General features: G+C 38.7%; 1 protein-coding gene across 1 annotated transcript; it reads left to right on the top strand.

Moving 5' to 3' along the window:
- Positions 1-1,609: 1,609 nt before the first annotated feature.
- Positions 1,610-3,726, top strand: LOC138891168 (uncharacterized). Its single transcript, XM_070174170.1, has 3 exons — positions 1,610-1,747; positions 2,372-2,608; positions 2,662-3,726. The coding sequence occupies exons 1-3, from the start codon at positions 1,610-1,612 to the stop codon at positions 3,724-3,726; spliced, it is 1,440 nt and encodes a 479-aa protein (XP_070030271.1).
- Positions 3,727-19,895: the final 16,169 nt, after the last annotated feature.

Raw genomic sequence — 19,895 nt, 5'->3', positions numbered from 1 at the left:
TAGTCGAGTCTGGTAGGAGAGAAAGGCCTAACTCTTTTGTTTTGTAGAAGATGAGGAATGAGGTCCCAAGCTTCGGTATGGTTAGCACACCCTCACTCTTGCTAGACTGGTGGAGGAATCTTCCATCAAGTGACCAAATCAATGAATGGAAAGAGAGGGCCACCAAATCTAGCAAAAATCTAGAATATCTGGAATACAATCTGTTGGAATTGGAAGGAAAAGTGAGGGAGAGAGTCGCCGACTGCCAGAACACTGAGGGAAACGAAGGAGGACATTTGGCAAAGGCATTCTTACTGACGAACCTACGCGAACTAGAGGATTTGATCGACAAGAGCATTCAGCCTGAAGAAGGTCCTTCCGAGACCAAATAGATTAGATTCACTCGCTTTCCGAATGTAATAAGGCCAAGTGCCAGTAAAGACTTATTTTTATCTTAGTGTCATTTTGGGACTCGTCTATTAAATATTATGAAATGAAGTATTTATTGGCATCCAAAGTTCTCCAAATCTATTTGTCGCTAGGCCTACCTCGGGCACAACGAGGCTCCCAAATTAGGACCCGAATTTACATTCTCGCAATATGTGTTTAAATACTGCAAACATTTCGGAATCCTCACTGACTTGTTACCTTTTTGTTTTTTTCCTTATTTTATTATTCTCATCCTCTTAGGTTGGTTCACTCATACTGGCCTCATCTGCGTATCATACCAGATCTAGAGGCCCTCCACCTCTTCCTCCTCCAAGCAACACAAAAGGCAAAGGAAAAGAAAAAATGACTTTAGTGGTATTCGAAAGGAGAATGTTGAGAACGTAGAAACTTCAGATGGACGGAGTACTCCGGTCCCAAATGATCTAGTCTTGAGATTGGAACAAAAGATATTGGAGTTGCAAGGAGAACTTGACCAGGTTTGCAACTTGGAAAACTTGTCACTCACCCGCAATGTCCCGACATCCACCAACAAAACACAAAGAACCCAACACCTCCTCAAAACAGACAAAATAAGAATCCTCCCACACCAAATCAATAAACAACTCCACCCCAAAATCTCAATCCACTACCAATACCAACTCCGCCACAATATTACCTACAACCAATTCAGTACCCACCAACCACCACTTACCACACTCCCCAAAACACACCACAATTTATTCCCGATCCCTAAAACTCCACTAATGACCATCATTACACCCAAGTCCCTGGCACCCATCAAAGCAACCCTATATACGTAGAAACCTTACCTCACTCCATCCAACCCATCTCCTATATATCAGAATCCACCAAAAAGGACCTGCTCATTAAAAACATGACTGAAAAACTCAAGAAGTTGACAAGCCGAGTCCAAGGTGGCTAAGGAATAGAAGGCTTGAACTATGAAGACCTATGCATACAGCCAGATGTAGAACTACCATAGGGGTACAAACCTCCCAAGTTCGAGATGTTCGACGGTACAGGTGATCCCAGGGTTCATCTAAGGATCTATTGTGAGAAGCTCATCGAGGTCGGGAAAGATGAAAAGATCCGGATGAAGCTCTTTATGAGGAGTCTCATTGGGGATGCTTTGTCCTGGTATATCAGCCAAGATCCCAAGAAATAGTCCAATTGGGTAGGTATGGCATCAGATTTCATGGACCGGTTTAGGTTCAACATAGAGAATGCACCGGATGTTTTCTACATTCAGAATCTTAAGAAGAAACCTACTGAGACTTTTCATAAGTATGCTAATCGTTGGAGGTCAGAAGCGGCCAAGGTCAGGCCATCTTTGGACGAAGAACAGATGAACAAATTCTTCATCAGAGCATAGGATACGCAATATTATGAAAGGTTGATGCTTATCGAAAATTACAAACTTTCTAATATCATCAAACTCGAAGAAAAAATTGAAGAAGGGATCAAGAGTGGGATGGTAACAAATTTTGAGGCACTACAAGCCACAAATAAGGCATTACAATCAGGCGGCATATCAATGAAGAGAGATGTTAGGGTAGTAATGGAGGCTCAAGGCCTAAAATCTCCACTTACATATCAAATACCTATACCATATCAAACACCTCCACTCACATATCAAACACCTCCACCCACATATCAAACCCCTCAACCCACATACCAAGCACCACCGCCCACATATCAACCTTTATCTCCCAGATATTCCAGACCAGCCATTGTCCATCACACCTATAACTCCCAACCATCCAATTTCCAATCACCTCCAACTCGCCAAAAATTTCCAAGACCAAGACCCAACTTCGATCACAAGCCACCCAGACAATACACCGCCATTGCTGAGCCCATCAACCAGTTGTATGAAAGGTTAAAAGTCGCGAGTTACGTCACTCCTATTCCTGCTGTGGCATTAGAAAACCCATCCCAATAGGTCAATCCTAATAAAACTTGTGCGTACCATTCTGGCATGAAGAGGCACACCACTCCTAAGTGCCGAACATTGAAGGATAAGATCCAGACGCTGATCTATAACAAGGTCATACAGGCAAAGGAAGCCGTACCTAATGTCCGCAACAACCCCCTCCCTGATCATAGAGCTGATGGTGTACATGTTATAGAGACGAACGAAGAATGGGACCTTGAGGGGTCGATTGGCTTGTTCGAGAAGGTGATAACTTTAAATTTGCAGTCACATTTACTCCTATTATGGTACATACTCAGTCACCGATCGAGGTTGAGGTAACCATATCAGTTCCATTCGAGGTAGAGGTGGCTCTGCCTGTAGCCACCCCCACTCCATTTGAAGTAGAAGCGGTCATACCTTTCACAGTGACAGTATCAACCATACCTCCATTCAACTTAAAAGCAATACCCTGGGACTATGTTGCTGAGGCTAGGCGAAAAGGGAAGGTCAAGGCAAAGGAATCTGACGTCGCACAAGGAATGACTAGGAGAATCTATACGCCTGAACACTTGGAAAGATCAAGCCAGGATGCCACTACCAGGCCGCCCGTCATTGATATAGGGCCAGATGACCTATGGAGGAAAGTACAGGCAAAGAAGTATTTCGTCATTGACCATCTGAACAAAACCCCAGCTCAGATATCTATCCTGTCACTATTTACAAATTCAGAGGCACATAAGAACACTTTAATTCTAGTTCTGAGCGATGCTTATGCACTCAATAACATCACTGGCGGAGAAATGGACAACATAGCGGGGAAAGTATTGGAAAGTCATAAGATTATCTTCCACGAAGATGAGCTACCCCCTGAGGGGCTGAATCACAATCGAGCATTACACATTACAGTGCAATTTGAAGACAACTTCATTGACAGGGTCTTGGTTGACGGAGGTTCAAGCTTAAATATTTGTCCATTGGACACTTTGAAAAGGTTGGACAAAGGTTTTCATGAAATACGGGTAGAAAGCATGAACGTGAAAGCTTTTGATGGATCCCAAAGAGCCACGATCGGGGGAATCAATCTTTGCTTGCAGATTGGGCCAACTTGGTTCGACGTCGAGTTTCAGGTGCTTGACATACCAGCCTCATATAATCTTCTATTGGGCCGGCCATGGATACATACCACTGGAGCCGTGCCTTCCACACTACATCAAGCTGTGAAGTTTAAATGGAACCGTCATGAGGTAATCATTCACGGAGATGGAAGTAACCCCATTTACACTAGTCAAACCATCCCGGCCATTGGACATAAAAGAAGGCTAAGAGGGGAAACCTATCATTACATTGAACGGGTAAATGCCATTGAGAAGGATAAATGGTAGAGCAGTAAAATAAAAAGCATATTGGCCTGGTTTGGATATGAACTCGGCAAAGGATTAGGAAAGAACCTCCAAGGTATCACCAAACTAATACAGCTGAAAAATCATGGTACAACCTTTTGGCTCGGATACCAGTACATATGGAAAGAGTATAGAAATTGGTCGCCTCCATGGCGTGGACTGTACTACCCTTTCGAGCAACCAGTGCCACGTTTGGAACAAGCTTTTCACCAAGTTGATATGATATGAGGGACTGTAAAAGAGGAAGCACTAGCTGGGTTGAAGAATTTGTTCTTGGAGGATAAGGACATGGACTACAGTGCCATAATTGAGGAGGAGGACGAAGGGGGCCCCACCATTCAAACCGTAAAGAAGGGAGCCGTTCTCAGGAATTGAACTGCCACACCATCCCGAGCATGCCGAGTCCCTGGGTACTTGGCAGATTTTACTTCTATAGCCATTATAGGCATTTAAGATTTCCCGTAATTTTGTTTTAAGATTTACTTGTTTCAAAATAAATGCTCGATTCGTCGAGCCGTACTTTGTCTGGATAATTTTTAAGTTTTAATCAAATGCATTTGCTCTTTATTATTCACTACTATCTTTACATTTTTCCTTTCTACAACATTATTATTACTTTTCCTGATGAACCAGTGATTGTGACATGTAATGAGGCAATGCAACATGAGAATAGTGATTCAAATGAAGAAGATGAGATACCCAAAGAAATTGTCAGGGAGATTGAAAACTTTGAGAATAAGCCTAAGTCTAATCTGGAAAAAACTGAGGCAGTAAATATAGGAGATGCCAAGACCGTCAAGGAGACTCGCATCAGCATTTACTTGTCACCAATAGAGAAAGAAGAATACATTCTCTTCCTAAAAGAGTATGAGGATATTTTCGCATAGTCGTATGATGACATGACCTGTTTGAGCACATCCATTGTGGCTTACAAGCTGCCCAGTAATCCCGTGTGTCCGCCAGTAAAATAGAAACTCAGAAAGTTCAAACCATACATGAGCCTGAAAATCAAGGAGGAAGTTACCAAGCAGATCAAAGCCAAAATTCTCAGGGTGGTTGAGTACCCAACCTGGTTAGCTAATATTGTACCAGTTCTGAAGAAGGATGGGAAGGTCACAATATGTGTTGACTATCGGGATTTAAACAGAGCAAGTCCCAAGGACGACTTCCCACTTCCAAATATACACATCTCGATCGATAATTGCGCCAAGAATGAACTCCAATCCTTTGTAGATTTCTTCGCGGGCTATCACCGGATCTGGATGGATGAAGAAGATGCAGAGAAGACAACTTTTATTACATCTTAGGATGTACACTATTACAAGATGATGCCATTCATTCTGAAGAATGCTGGGGCCACTTACATGAGAGTCATGACAACTATCTTCCATGACATGATCCATAAAGAAATAGAGGTGTATATGGATGACGTCATTATCAAATCCAAAAGGGCCGCAGATCACAAAGTAGACTTGAGAAAGTTCTTTGACAGGCTATGGAGGTACAATTTGAAACTAAACCCCGCAAAATGTGCATTCGGGATTCCCGCAGAAAAGCTGCTGGGATTCATTGTCAGTAGCGGGGGGATCGAGCTGGATTTGTCCAAAGTCAAGGCAATTCAGGAGTTACCACCACCTAAGAGCAAAAAGGACATGATGAGCTTCCTAGGATGTCTCAACTATATCAGTTGCTTCATAGCACAGTCCACAGTCATATGTGAACCCATCTTCAAGATATTGAGGAAAGATGCTGAAACAAGCTGGACAGAGGATTGTCAGAAATCTTTTGACAAAATCAAGGAGTACTTGTCCGTACCACCAGTTCTGGTCTCGCCAAAACCAGCATGACCTTTGCTACTCTATCTATCTGTATTGGATAGAGCTTTCAGATGTGTTCTAGGACAACATGACGAGACGGGAAGGAAGGAGTAGGCCATATACTACTTGAGTAAGAAGTTCACACTTTATGAAGCACGGTACTGTCTGCTTGAACGCACTTGCTGTGCTTTGACCTGGACAGCTCAGAAATTGAACATTACTTCTGTGCCTACACTACATACCTCATATCCAGGATGGGTCCTCTAAAGTACATATTCCAGAAACCCATGTCGACTGGAAAGTTGGCCAAATGGAAAATATTGTTGAGTGAGTTTGACATCGTCTACGTAACTCAAAAGGCAGTCAAAGGACAAATATTAGCAGATCACCTTGCTGAAAATCCGGTGGGAGGAGCATACAAACCTTTGAAGACGTATTTTCCTGATGAAACAGTATCATTTGTAGGAGAAGACATTACCGAAGCATATGACAGTTGGAGGATGTTTTTTGATGGAGCTGCAAATTTCAAAGGAGTGGGTATTAGAGCATTCTTGGTATCAGAAATAGGTCAACATTATTCGGTATCTGCTAAACTCAGATTTCCCAGCACCAACAACATGGCGGAGTATGAAGCTTGCATACTAGAGCTATCGACCTGAATGTCCAAGAGCTACTAGTGATCGGTGATTCACATTTACTCGTGCACCAGGTACAAAGAGAGTGGGCCACCAAGAATTCCAAGATATTGCCATATTTGCACCATGTACAGGAATTGAGAAAGAGGTTCACGAAGATAGAATTTCGACATGTGCCCAGAATTCAGAATGAGTTTGCTGACGCATTGGCCACCTTGTCATCTATGATACAACATCCAGATAAGAATTATATTGACACCATTCCAGTGAGGATCCATAATCAGCCGACATATTGTGCTCATGTTTGAGGAAGAAATAGATGGAAAGCCTTGGTTCCATCATCAAGGAGTATTTGTCAAAGGGAGAATATTTGGAGCATGCAAACCACACTCAGAAGCACACATTCCAGAGATTGTCCAATCATTTCTTCCACACCGGAGGAAACTTGTACACGAGAACTCCTGATTTAGGTTTACTAAGATGTGTCGATGCAAAAGAAGTTTCTACACTGCTTGAGGACGTACATGCTGGGACCTACAGCCCACATATGAATGGTTTTGTCTTAGCTAAGAAGAAACTTAGGGCCGGTTACTTTTTGATGACCATGGAAACAGATTGCGTCCAGTTTGTCCACAAATGCTTTCAATGCCAAGTGCATGTCGATATGATAAAAGTGCCGCCAAACGAGCTCAATGCAACAAGCTCACCTTGACCATTCACCGCTTGAGGAATGGATGTTATTGGTCCGATTGAGACCACTGCTTCAAACAGACACATGTTTATTCTAGTAACCATTGATTACTTCACAAAATGGGTAGAGGTTGCATCTTACAAAGCTGTAACTAAGAAAGTCATCGCAAATTTTGTCAAAGATCGTATTGTTTGCCAATTCGGAGTTCTCGAGTCCACTATTACTGATAATGCCACCAATATCAACAGTGATATGATGATAGCTATGTGTGAAACTTTCAAAATCAAACACAAGAATTCCACAACCTACATACCTCAGATGAATGGAGCCGTAGAAGCCACCAACAAAAACATCAAGAAGATACTAAGGAAGATGGTAGAGAATCACAAATAGTGGCATGAAAATCTGCCTTTTACTTTATTGTGATACCATACTACGGTTCGCACATCAACCGGGGCAACTCCCTACATGCTGGTTTATGGTACCGAAGTTGTCATCCCACCTGAAGTAGAGATTCCTTTTTTTGAGAGTCATATAGGAAGCTGAACTCAGCGATGCAGAATGGATAATGAGTTGCTATGAACAATTGGCCCTTATCGATGGAAAGAGGATGAATGCAGTGTGTCATGGCCATCTTTATCAGAATAGAATGTTCAAAGCTTTCAATAAAATGGTCAAACCAAGGCAATTTGCACCAGGTCAGTTGGTGCAGAAGAAGATCTTCCCACATCAAGATGAAGCCAAAGGGAAATTTTCCCCCAACTGGCAATGTCCGTACATGGTTTACAGGGTACTGACAGGAGGAGCACTCTGTCGCGCCCCCCTTTTTCTCGTGAAATTGGGTTCATGACGTTTAGAAGGACAACTCATTCCCTTTTGGGAATTGTATTTTGAATTGAAGAGTCGCCACCTAATGATTAAAGTGCATTAGGACACTAAGAAGGGTTTGATTTAGAAAACCAGAGTTTGGGTAAGGGCTAGAAATTATCCCGAGGGGAAGGTGTTAGGAACCCATCAGGATCCACTAGTGTGGTTCCCGGCCATGCTACAATTGTGACTTTAAGAACAAATAAGCAAATAAGGGTTTCAAATACGAGGGACTGTCACATTATGGCTTCAAAGAAAGCTGAAAATTGAAGAAATAGTTTGAAAATCTGAAAAGTAATAAAATAAACATGTAAAAGAAAGGGGGGTCCTAGGTTTTCAAATAATATGGATCACATCAATGTGATACCCGGTAATTACTCCTTAGAAGAAGGGTTACACGTGGTATTAGTGCACCGGTCATCATATCCATATCTACATTTCCTACCCCGTTAAGGTATTAAAACGCAGAATAGTTTCGTTACTTATTGCATGCTCTTGCCCGTCCCAATCCTATCAGTCCCGGAGGCATTTGGGACTACTAGTCCTAAAGGGAAGGGATACTGGGCTTTAATGGTTTAAAAGACAAAATCTAGGGCGACAAACAAAACACATAGAGCAGATATGGGAAAACACATAGCAGTTAAAGGGTCAAACATGCCTCCTCACTTAAAGACAGATTGTTTAACATGTCTTGCAGATACTGGTTATGGTCTGAATTAAACTTAAATATTAAGGAGGTAGACTGGTTTATTACACATTTCAGATAAGAAACCGGAATCAGTCCTGCCTGCTAGTTGGAATTAACAGAGTCTGATCCAATTAGCTAATTTACCTTATAGCTTGCCTAGGTGAAACCTATAGGCATGACATCTAGATACGAGAGAAAGCTACTGATTTCAGCAATAGATTTATTAACAGCAGGAACACAAATTCTGCAAGCGTTTAAGCAATGCTGTTACTGATTTCAAAACTCATAAGCGAGTGGTCGATTCAGATTAGTTGATTACTCTTATAGGCATGCTTTTTAAGTTTCATTGATTTTAAAATGTTTATAGTCTAAATAAAAGTGCAGAAGTCCTATAGGCATGGTATCTAGAATGTTGTTTGTTATTTAAACCTATAAATACGTTTTCCTAGTGATAGATGCATATGCAAAATTCAGGAAACTCTATAGACATGTTCTCTATGTGATAGGCAGAAACGCAGAAACCTATAGACATGATCTCTATGTATGAAATGCAGAAGCTATAGACATGGTATCTATGTATGAAATGCAGAGGCTATAGACAGGATTTCTAAAATGCAGAAGTGCAAAAATTTATATACATGGCTTCTACATGAAAATGCAGAACCTATAAACATGACTTCCATATGAAAATGCAGAACCTATAAATAGGATGTCTATATGAAATGCAAAACCTGTAGGCATGGTTTCTATATGAAAAATACGGAAGTGCGGAACTTGTAAAAGTGATTTCTATATGAAAAATGCAGAAGTGAAAACAGGACATGATTGCAGAAGTAAATACCTATGAACATGATGTCTACCCTTATGCATACATGAGTGACCCTCCCCTTTTCACTAAAACCCCATAAGTTATTACAAATTATTACAGCCCAGAATGAAGAAAGGAAAGTAAAAATTACATCAGAAAGCTAAAATCCCAACCAAGGATAGCCTGATTCAGACTTCTGTCTGAAGCATGAAGTAAACCAACTCCAAAGATCAAATTCCAAAGCCTTTCTCTTATTTGGGATGTGTCAGAGTTCCTTAAGAGTCTCAAGTGGACTCCGGGCAGTGCTTACACCCAAATATATCGCAGAATTATAGTGCAGTGTGGAAGGGCCAGCCCTCAAATGTCCAAGTTCAGAGGGAGCTCAAGGTCCCAAAGCAAGGCTCATAGGAGGGGCAGAACTTAGAATCTAAGAGAGAGTACAAGTGCATAGAGGGGATTTTGGGGAAAGCCAAGACAGGCTGGTGGTCATACCCAGCAATTGGAAGTGCTGGCACACCCCAACCAGCCTGTTAGCCACATTGTTTGGGAGTTAGGATCCATTAAAGGATCAAGTCCAAACATGAGCAACAATTTGGATGTTGCCATGCTTTGAACTTTAACTCAAACACATAGAAGGGAATGGGGGTATGGGGGATTCACAACAACAACGGATGCAAGAGTATAGCATATTCAATACTAAACATAGACAGCAAAGTAGACAAGATTGTAGAAGCTATAAAGCAAACACATAGGGATGAGGCTGAAAACCAAATTAGAATATACCAATTTCAGGGAAACAAGAAGAGAAAGTAGTGGTTTTGTAAAGCCAAATTGCAAGCAAAATAGTCAGAAAATCTTAGAAGAAAGCTATGAGATTATGTGTCTAAGAGTGTCGAATTGAGAGTTGTTCAGTAAGTCATGCGTGAAAGTGCAGAAGGGTCGTGCCCTTTATAGTGCAGAAAGCAAGTAGAAATAGGTAAGAAAATAGTTTTGAAATCAATTACATAAGGTTTCCCTTTGAGTAAGGGATTCTGATTTCAAACGGGCAAAATAATTAAGGAAAAGGGTTAATCAAACACTTCTCCAAAGCAGTACAAGAGGGGTAAATACATAAAGGTCTATTTAAGGACAAGGTTTAACAGCACACGGTTTGTGCAAGTAAGGAAAGGAAATCGGTTGACAGTCAAGAAATCAAAATTATAAGCTTTGTACGAGTGAACCAAGCCAGGAAAGGTGAGGAAATGTTTTACTTAAGGAAAATCAGTAACAATCAATCAAACCTAAAATTTTGAATCCAATCATAAGGTTCAACACACATATAAAAGCATATAGACATGCTTAAACAAGAAAGAACTGTCCTTCTAATCAGAAGAGTCTCGTATAGAAGAGTTCAGGGTTATAAACAAAAAGGTTCAAATCTAGTTCATAGACTCAAAATGAGTCTGAGAGAGTCAAGGGTTCGAAGTAGAACCCTAGTCCAAACACCAAATCAACCTCGTCAACCCCCCCCCCCCAATTCTAGGGTTTCAAAGTCGAATCAGATATAGAGACGAGGGGCCAAATAATTGAAATAGGCTCAGAGATCTCTTTCAGAGACTCATGAGAAAACAAACAGATAAAATAGCAGGTTCGAAACAAATAGAATGTAGAAACTGATTTGAAGCATAGTGAGGATAGAAGGAACAAGTTTTAAGAAAAGCTTGGAACTTAAACAAGTTCAGAAGAGAAAAGAGGTAATATAACACTTAAGAAAACAGTAGAAGAACATGTTTAAAGAGAACTCAAACAAGGTCCAGAAGAAGGCAAAATAAAGAACTAAAAATCTTAGTAGAAAATACAGTACAGGAACACAGGGGTATCGGAAAAGCCTAGCAAAAGAACACATAAGATAAACATATGGAAGCGTGATACAGAAACATAGTAGAAGAAAGAACGAAGCACCATAGAAGAACATGCATAATAAGGCAAACATAAAAACAAGAGAAGAACATGCTAGGTAAAAAAGAGAACATACAAACATAGCGTAGATAGATTCATACAAAGAAGAGAAGAAGAAGAGTCAGAAAGCATTTTAAGACTTTTCAAAAACCCTAAATAGAAGAGAAACAAATTTTGAAGGAAAAGATTGGGGAAAACGTTTTTTTTTTAAAACTCCAGTAAAGCACAGATATAGCATATATTTAAAAGAACAATCAGAAAAAACCTCGAATAGCTAGGGTTTTAGAGGAACCCTGGAATGAGAAAGGCTTGGAAAAGTCCGATCTTGAGTCGGATGAGTCAGAAATAGGCTCATAATGCTTGGATATGCTGGAGCAAGGCCGGAGAGGCCATAGAACCTTGAATCGGAGAGGATCTGAACGGACACCATTGAGGTCAGACCTCGAAACTTCGAACACCAGGTGTTTAAGAGCGGAAGGAGATGAGTTTAATCCATCAGGCCATGGATTCCGGTGAGTTTGAGATTGAAGCTGGTAGAAGACGATTAGGGTTTCAAGAACACTGGAGAGAGTTTGAGAGAGAGGAGTGTTTTGAGGCGGCTGAGAGATGAGAAATGAAGGAATTAGGGTAGTCTTTTGGATTAAAAAAGGCATGAACGGATAGGGGCCGTTGATCTCAGAGATCAACGGCCAGGATTAGAGAGGGTTTTGGTCGGGTAGTTTAAACGGGTTAAGGGTCGGGTTAAATTGAAATTGGGCTGGTCCGTTTTGGGGTTTGAAATTGGGTTAATTGGGGGATTAATTTTGCTATAATTGAAATAAAAATGGGCCAGATTTTAAATAGCCAGTTTTTCCCTTTTATTTTACAAAAGATAGTAAAAATGATTTTAAAAAAAATTAAAAGTACTGAGTCAATTAATAATATATGTATTTTAATTTAAAAATATTGGAACCAATTTCATAATTATAAAATGCTATTAATCTTAAAATAGGCTAAAGTTGCAATTATAGACAATTTAGCTTTTAAAATACCAAATAAATTTGAAAAAAATGTATAAAAATTACCCTAGCTATATTTGGGTAAAAATATGAGAATAGAATAAGTTATTCACCAAAATGATAATTTTGGGAATAATTATTGGTTTTTATACTGCTAAAATGGGCAATAAATCAGTTTTAAAATCTTTTAGAAATTAGGAAAATTATTTGAACACTTGGACATACTTATATATATATATATATATATATATATATATATATATATATATATATATATATATATATATATATATATATATATATATGTGCTATTTTGAAAGTATCTACATGTAAAGATGCATAGGGAAAAATTGGGTATCAACACACTCATACTTGCAGAAATGGATGGAGAAATCTGGCCAAAACCAATCAATTCAGACGCAGTCAAGAGATACTACGCTTAGATTATTTACATTTCCTCATCTGATGTAATTGAACTACGCTTGACCTAATTCCCGTTTAATAGGGGATATGTAGGCAGCCCTATGGGTTCGGTCATATCATAATAAAATTTTCATTTCCCCAAGACCAGAAACTGGGGCAGAAATTTAAGGAGGGTTCTCAAAATTCCAGAGCAAGTCCAGCCAACACCAATATGTGTCAGACGGTCAGTAATCAGTTAAAAAACTAGGGCAGAATTTTGAGAAGGATTCTCAAAATTCCGAAGAAGGTTCAGCGAGATCCATTATCCGCAAACAGCCGAAGGATCATCTACTAAAATGGGGCAGAATTTTGAAGAGAACCCTCAAAATTCTGACATAAGAGAGCTGCAATGCCTTTGAGACGTGTTACAATCACTAGTTCATCAAAAATTATTTGATATATCAATACGTTTATAAAAAAATAACTCTATTTTTTTCAATAATTGCATATTTTCGAAAACTCTATTTCCATAACAATTAGGTGTCACCCAGGGGAACTCAAAGGCCTTTAGAACGGAGCAAAGCAAAGCCAGCGGACAAAAGAACGAACCAACCTCCCCCCACAAAACTTACAATTTTTCTTTGAATGCAGACACATTTGACGTAACGATAGCACTCGCAAACATATATACACAAAGTAAATTCACCATCCATCCGGCCATCAGACACTGAATATATCTCCAGCTAAGAAATACACTACTCTTATTTGCTACTCGCTCTTTGCATGGGACTAATCCATGTCCCTTATATCTGCATGAGGCTAATCCCTGCCTCTATATCTACATGAGGCTAATTCCTGCCTCCATATTTGCACGAGGCTAATCCTTGCCTTCATATCTGCATGAGGCTAATCCCTTCCTCCCTACCTGCATGTGGCTAATCCCTGCCTCCATCATTATTCAAAGTCGTCATGGTCCGAAGGCACCATTGTCATGGCCCGAGAACATTATTTCATGGCATGCGAATCCCTCACTAAACAATTCATGGCCCAGGACGTCATGGTCTAAGGACGTCATATTTAAGTGTCCAAAGACAACCTTCACGGTCCAAAGGGAATTTGCATCATGTTTAAATTTTTGCAAATACATGTTTGTAGCATCTTTTATCTGCAGGTAACCACGAAGCAACTGCTATCCTAGCAGGAGCGATCTCAATCCAGTTCCTTCAACTATCCAGAAACTTAACCACTCACCATAGACTCTTCCGCATCTCGTGTTCGTTCTTGCAATAATTTCATCGGCATATTCCGCTGATAAATACTGAACTACACATGGCTTGATTCCTGTAAAACTAGGGATATGTAGGCAAATCGAAAACAGGAATCCAGCCTCTGTTTATCAAAGCATCCCGCCCGGTCAAAATTGTCCATCATTTCTTTACCCGAAAACTCTTTCATCCTACCCGGGTAAAGAGAGGCAGCCGTTGATACCTAATTTTTTTCTTATATATTTTTAATACATAAATATATTTTCAAAATATCATATATGCATATATAAGCATGCATAAGCATTTTTATAGTTTTTCTATAATTTTAAAGGCTTCAAATTGATTTATTTCCTCCCCTTTTACTCATAAAATCTCCAATAATTATCCTTCAAATTATTTTTGTAGTGATTTAGCCATCTAAATTCTATATTTGTGCCAAAATATTGCTTAAATATTTTTAGTACATTTTATAATTGTATTTAAATTTTTAAAAGCCAATTTATATATAATTACAATATTAACCCTATTAATGTACAATTACGTTATTAATGCATAAAAGGGTCTTTTATATTTTTAAAATATTAAACAATTATTTTAAATCATTTTAGTACACGAAATTATTTTTTTAGAAATCATTTATTATTTATTATAAACTATATAGGGTTGAATTGGCTATTTAAAACCTAGTCAAATTGTATTTCAATTTCAGCCTCAATTCAACCCAATACCCCAGCCCAATTTTTGATCAAATTACTCGACCCAGACCCTAAATACACCTACCCGACCCAAGACCCCATCAGATCATGGTTGTTGATCTTTTAGATCAACGGCCCTCGTTAAAACATACCTTTTTTAATTCCAAATGACCCCCAACCCTAATCATTTCTATGCACCTGCTGCCCTAAAACTCTCTCTGCTCTCAAAACACTCTCAACCTAGCCCTAGTCTTCAAATGCCGACCTCCCATCTCCGGTCATATCTAGTGACCTCTCATCATTTCTTAAGCCTCACATGGCTTCTCTCATGCCATTCTTGCCTTCTCTAAGGTCCTCAAGGGCCCAGGGCCATGCCTACTTGCATCTAGGGTTCATCTCTTGCTTGTTCCTAGCTATTCCAATGTGATTCCAAGCGAAATCATTCTATATTTGCTACGATCCTTGGGTTTCCAAACAGGTTTCTTTATCTCTATATGGGTTTCTTTCGAAACCCTAATTTTATTTTCTACATCTCCTAGATCTAGGATGATTTGAGTTGTTTCTTGAATGTTTTACACCATACTTGAGGTTATTTACAAGAATCATGTGATTTCAAGTGTTTTTCGTCTTCTTCTAAAACCAGGGTTTTCGGAACTTCTTTTTAAAACCTTGTCTAACTGATTCTTTGTGTTTAAACTTCTATTTCTTACATATTTTGACTGATTCTATGAGTTTACTACATCTTAACTCATTATGCTGAAAGCCTTAATTTTGTAGGGTTCTTCGTTTGGTTCTGTGTATTAGCATGACTGACCGGTTCTCGTTTTGAGTTTCTGTGATTTCTCATGATTATCTTGCCTTGATATGTTTATATTGGGTTTCTTAGCCTAAACCTACACTAATCTTATGTGCTTGTATTCATCTTGACTGTTCAAGACTCGCCTCTTTCTCATTGAGTCAGTATTGTTTAACTTTCATGTTTGCTAGAGTTGTATGTCGACTCTTGACTATCCATGTCTTACTTTATTTATATGCTAAACGCTAACTCTTTTCATGACATTCTTTTTGATTGATTCTGAATTCCCTATTTCTTGGTTTGATTTGAAAACTTTTCTTTAAACCTTCGATTCTTACCTTCCTACTCAATATGATTGATTTGCTTGCCTAAACTAACTTTTCCTTACCTTGTCTGCATTGTTACTCGATTCTTACCGACTATCTCCTTAATTAGAATTTTCTGAACCTAGCCATAATTGTTTACTCTGTACCTACTATATTTGAATTATTTCCTTGTTTATTATGCTCTAGTTACGCATTGATTTCTTTCCTTATTTGCCACATGTTCTTACCGTTTGAACTAATTCCCTTAATTAAGGGAGTACTTGTACTGATTTTGCTCTAATTAGTTCTGAGTTCCATAATTACTATACAATTGTGATTCTTACCTTATTTTACCTAGTTTCGAACTACTATATATATGTTCTCTTATTAACAGTCAACACACACGAACACATTAGTTCAAACTCTCTCACACTTAAAACTTTTCTGCTCTTTCTCTTTGGTTACTTGCTATTATTCTGAGTTAGCCGGCTGCAAGCCAAGGCTAATTATTGTGCTCTCATATTCTTCACTTTGTGTTTACTATCTCTTCACTAGCATGTTCTGATTTCAACTCAAGTCTCAAATCCAATATGTTTCTTCTACTGCTTTAATTTATCATGTTTGTAATTTGTTTCTATCTATGGTTCTGTTGTTCAACATGTAATTGACATATTTACAATATTGCTTCATCTAACATGCTAGTCTAACCCTCTTAGGGCATTTCAAAACATGTTCTACTCCCCTGGTAGCCTGTCTCAACCCTGTTTCAAATACTTATCTGCTTGTTATCCAGTTTTAATATAAAAACTGATCTGTTACTTTAAATGTCTGATTCTATGATTGATTCTGAAATTCATACTGTGTTGGTACCACTAGCTATCCCCTAATCCTATAAACCCCCACAAGAACTGCTATGCTCATGTATACTATGTGCTCTATGTGTCCCCAATTCCCATTACCTCTGTGTGAAGGACTATTGTTTGAGTGTTGTTGAATCTGTCTTGACTATATGTTTGATATGTTGTTTGTTTGATTACAAAACTCTTGTTAAAAATATTTTACTTAACAACTCCCCTATTTATAAAACTAATGAGCCTTTTCAAATACTGCTTTCCTATTAAAACCTTTTCAAAACCATGTCAAGCATTCTCACTCCACTCTTAGGTCCTTAAGTTCTGCCCCTCCAGTGTATGACTGCCTTGGGATCCCTATGAGATCCTTATGAACTCTGATGCACTAGATATGGCTCTTCCACACTACACTTACTCAGTTCTGGTTATAAAATCTAGGTGTGAGCACTGCCCGGGATCCTTTAGATCCTTAGGGAACTCTAACGCACCTAGACAATGATATTGTTTATGGAATTTGGCATTTGAGGTTATTGGGAGGCTTGGGAAAATCATTTGGGCCTGCTTCAGGCTCCCTATAGTGTAACTTCTTCTTTTATTTTTTTTTTATTATCTATTTATGTAATTTATTCAGCTGGTCTGTAATAACTATTTGTAAACGAATATTGGAGTGATTAGTGAAAAGGGATGGGTAGTTATACATCTATGGGGTAGTACGGGTAGAAACCATGCCTTTGGGATTTTGTTAATATACTTGCTATGTCTGCTTTACCATACTAGAAACCATGCCTATATGATTTTGTTAATATACTTGCTATGTTTGCTTTACCATACTAGTGACCATGTCTATAGGATTTAAATGGTTCCAATAATAGAAATCATGCCTATAGGACCTAAATGACTTTATAATTAGATATCAATCCTTAGAATGTGATTAGGTTCAGTTTCTGTTACAACGGGCGTTTACATTTGTTTCCACTAGAAATCATGCCTATAAGTTTCTAACATCATCTCTTAACAACTAGATATCATTCTTATAGGGAATAAAATCAGGAATTCTGCCTATAGAATTAAAATCAATTTAGTTACACAAGTCAGTCTAATTCGTGTTATTTTATTTGAAATTAGATTAATCAATTGTCCACTTCTTTAATCGATCTTTTAAACATTGCCTTCATTCACTACTACTAGAAAGCATGCCTATAGGACCTCAAGAGTCTGTTTTGAAAATTGCTCACTCTTTTACTATATCAACGTAGTTATCATATTTTTAGGATATCACTGTTCTACTTTTAGGCCTATAGGGCGATTTTAAATTCTGCAACTCTGAAACTGTATTGTTGCTACTTAAAGCTATTCAGATTTAACAAGTTTAAAATCAGTAGGCAGACTGATTAGGACCTTACTATCAAGTTTATAAAAACAAAGTTGCATATTTCTGTGCATTGACATCCACTTAGATATCCTGTTTAAGTTTTTTCTCTAATAAAATTGATCTTGTTCATGTTTGAGACGTGCTGCTTATGTGCATTACTTGTGGAGGTAAACCTGGGCCTCTTAATTGCTTCTTTCTACATTTATCTGTTAAGTCCTATGTGTTCTTGCATGTCACCTAGAATTTTCTCCTTTTAAACACCTTAGGGGTCGTCTAGAACTGCCCAGATTTAGAGGTCCTAAAATACCTCCAAGGGAAGGGACGTGGTAACGTCACGTGTAGCCCCTCATTTAGGAGTGTTTACTGGGCATTGTGTGGGGTGATCATGTAGGCTAACCAACCTAGGACCCCTCCTTTCCCAAACTCCTTTTGCTTAAAACTTTCTTTTTATGTATACAACTTGTTCAAATCCCTTGTCTTATTATCTGAGTCTTACAATGTCCAGCATGCTTTATTTGCAATTATTTGTTTCAACTACTTATTTGTTAAAGGACTAATTCATAAGTATAAGTTCGGCCGGGAGCCACCGTTGTGGACCGAGAGGGGTGCATAACACCTTCCCCTCGAGGATATTTCGAGCAATTACCCTAAATCTCTAGTAATGCAAACCAATCCAAGAGTTAACCACTCTGGGTGCCCTAACGCACCATAATCCGTTAGGTGGAGACTCTTCAAATACCCAATTCCCAAAAGGAAATGAGTTATCACCCCTATGTAATGTCGAAACCCGGACCTTCTCTCCGTTGAGGAAAAAAGGAGGTGTGACACTTCTTGCTTTTAGTATATTTCTATCATTGTAGGGAGGATTTCTCAGAGTATATATTTTTTTGAAGAAGGGAAGCGTTGATTCTATAAAGAAGGAAAGTTGTCAGAGAAAATAAAAACTACCGTGAAAACTGACCCACGTTGATCCCCACACTCTCCCTTACTTCTCAACGTGAGGTAGTTTTATTTTAGGAGTTAAACCTTCCCTAGGTAACTTCCCTTAATTATATCTCCTTTAAAAATAGGTCGGGTCAGTCCACATGGGCGACCCGCGACCCAAATTCAATATCCAACACTAACTTAATATTTACTATAAGGGGTTTCTTATTGGAATAGTGACCTCCTATAGCAAAAGTTGATACCTTATTTATTTTAAATAAATACCTTTTAAAAAATTATATTCTATAGTTACCTTTTGATTTTTATAGCCAAATATCTATTTATGCTCACCTCCTACCATTAAGCCATAAAATACACTTTGTATTATTTTTCTCTCTCATTCTTTCAGATTTTTCTCTATCCTCCTTTGGCGTCAATAACCATATCCTTCCCCCCCCCCTCTCTCTCCATCTCCTGAGTTTTTGTTTCAGAAATTCAATTCCAATTCAATTCAAACTCTCAGTTATTTCACACTTTTTCTCTTTCTCTCTGTACTCTCACTCTTTTCATCTGCAGCAACTGTACTTACCAGATGCTTTGCGTCATATCCAAATACAATACAGCCCCCCCCCCCCAAATACATTCATGGTTTTGTGGTCCAATCCTTCTTTGTAATCTCCTGATATAACTCTTTACTTTTTATGTCTGTTTCCATCAATAATTCACCCAGAACTGGTGGTGGCGCTGGACAAAGCGGCAGCGATGATGACGATAACAACGCGGGTGTTAGTGGTAGGTGTGAGGAGATGTGGTTGGTGTTGCTTGGTAATTCTTCATTTATCTCATTTATTTCTCTCGCTAGAGTCAGAATTGCGGCCCTTTCAGCGAGACAACTTCTTGAACAAAGACGACTGAGTTTGGGACCAAGCAACTTGAAGATTCTGTTACCTTTTTTAAAGTGTATTTCAATGTATCTCGTTGTATTTCCATGTATTTCATTATATTCATTATCTTCTTTTTTTCATTGTATTTCAATGTATCTCGCTCTATTCCATGTATTTCATCGTATTCACTGTCTCGCTATATTCCACGAATGTAT

The sequence above is a fragment of the Nicotiana sylvestris genome, chromosome 1 (assembly GCF_000393655.2).
Source record: "Nicotiana sylvestris chromosome 1, ASM39365v2, whole genome shotgun sequence".
NCBI lineage: Eukaryota > Viridiplantae > Streptophyta > Magnoliopsida > Solanales > Solanaceae > Nicotiana > Nicotiana sylvestris.
The sequence above is the reverse complement of the archived record's forward strand: the minus strand, read 5'-3'. Positions and strand labels throughout refer to the sequence as shown.

Excerpts from the sequence above, each read along its gene's own strand:
- LOC138891168 (XM_070174170.1), top strand. The coding sequence starts at position 1,610 with ATGGCATCAGATTTCATGGACCGGTTTAGGTTCAACATAGAGAATGCA. Across the intron at positions 1,748-2,371 it reads GGAGGTCAGAAGCGGCCAAG|GTCAATCCTAATAAAACTTG; the intron begins GTCAGGCCATCT and ends CCATCCCAATAG. Across the intron at positions 2,609-2,661 it reads CGATTGGCTTGTTCGAGAAG|TCACCGATCGAGGTTGAGGT; the intron begins GTGATAACTTTA and ends GTACATACTCAG.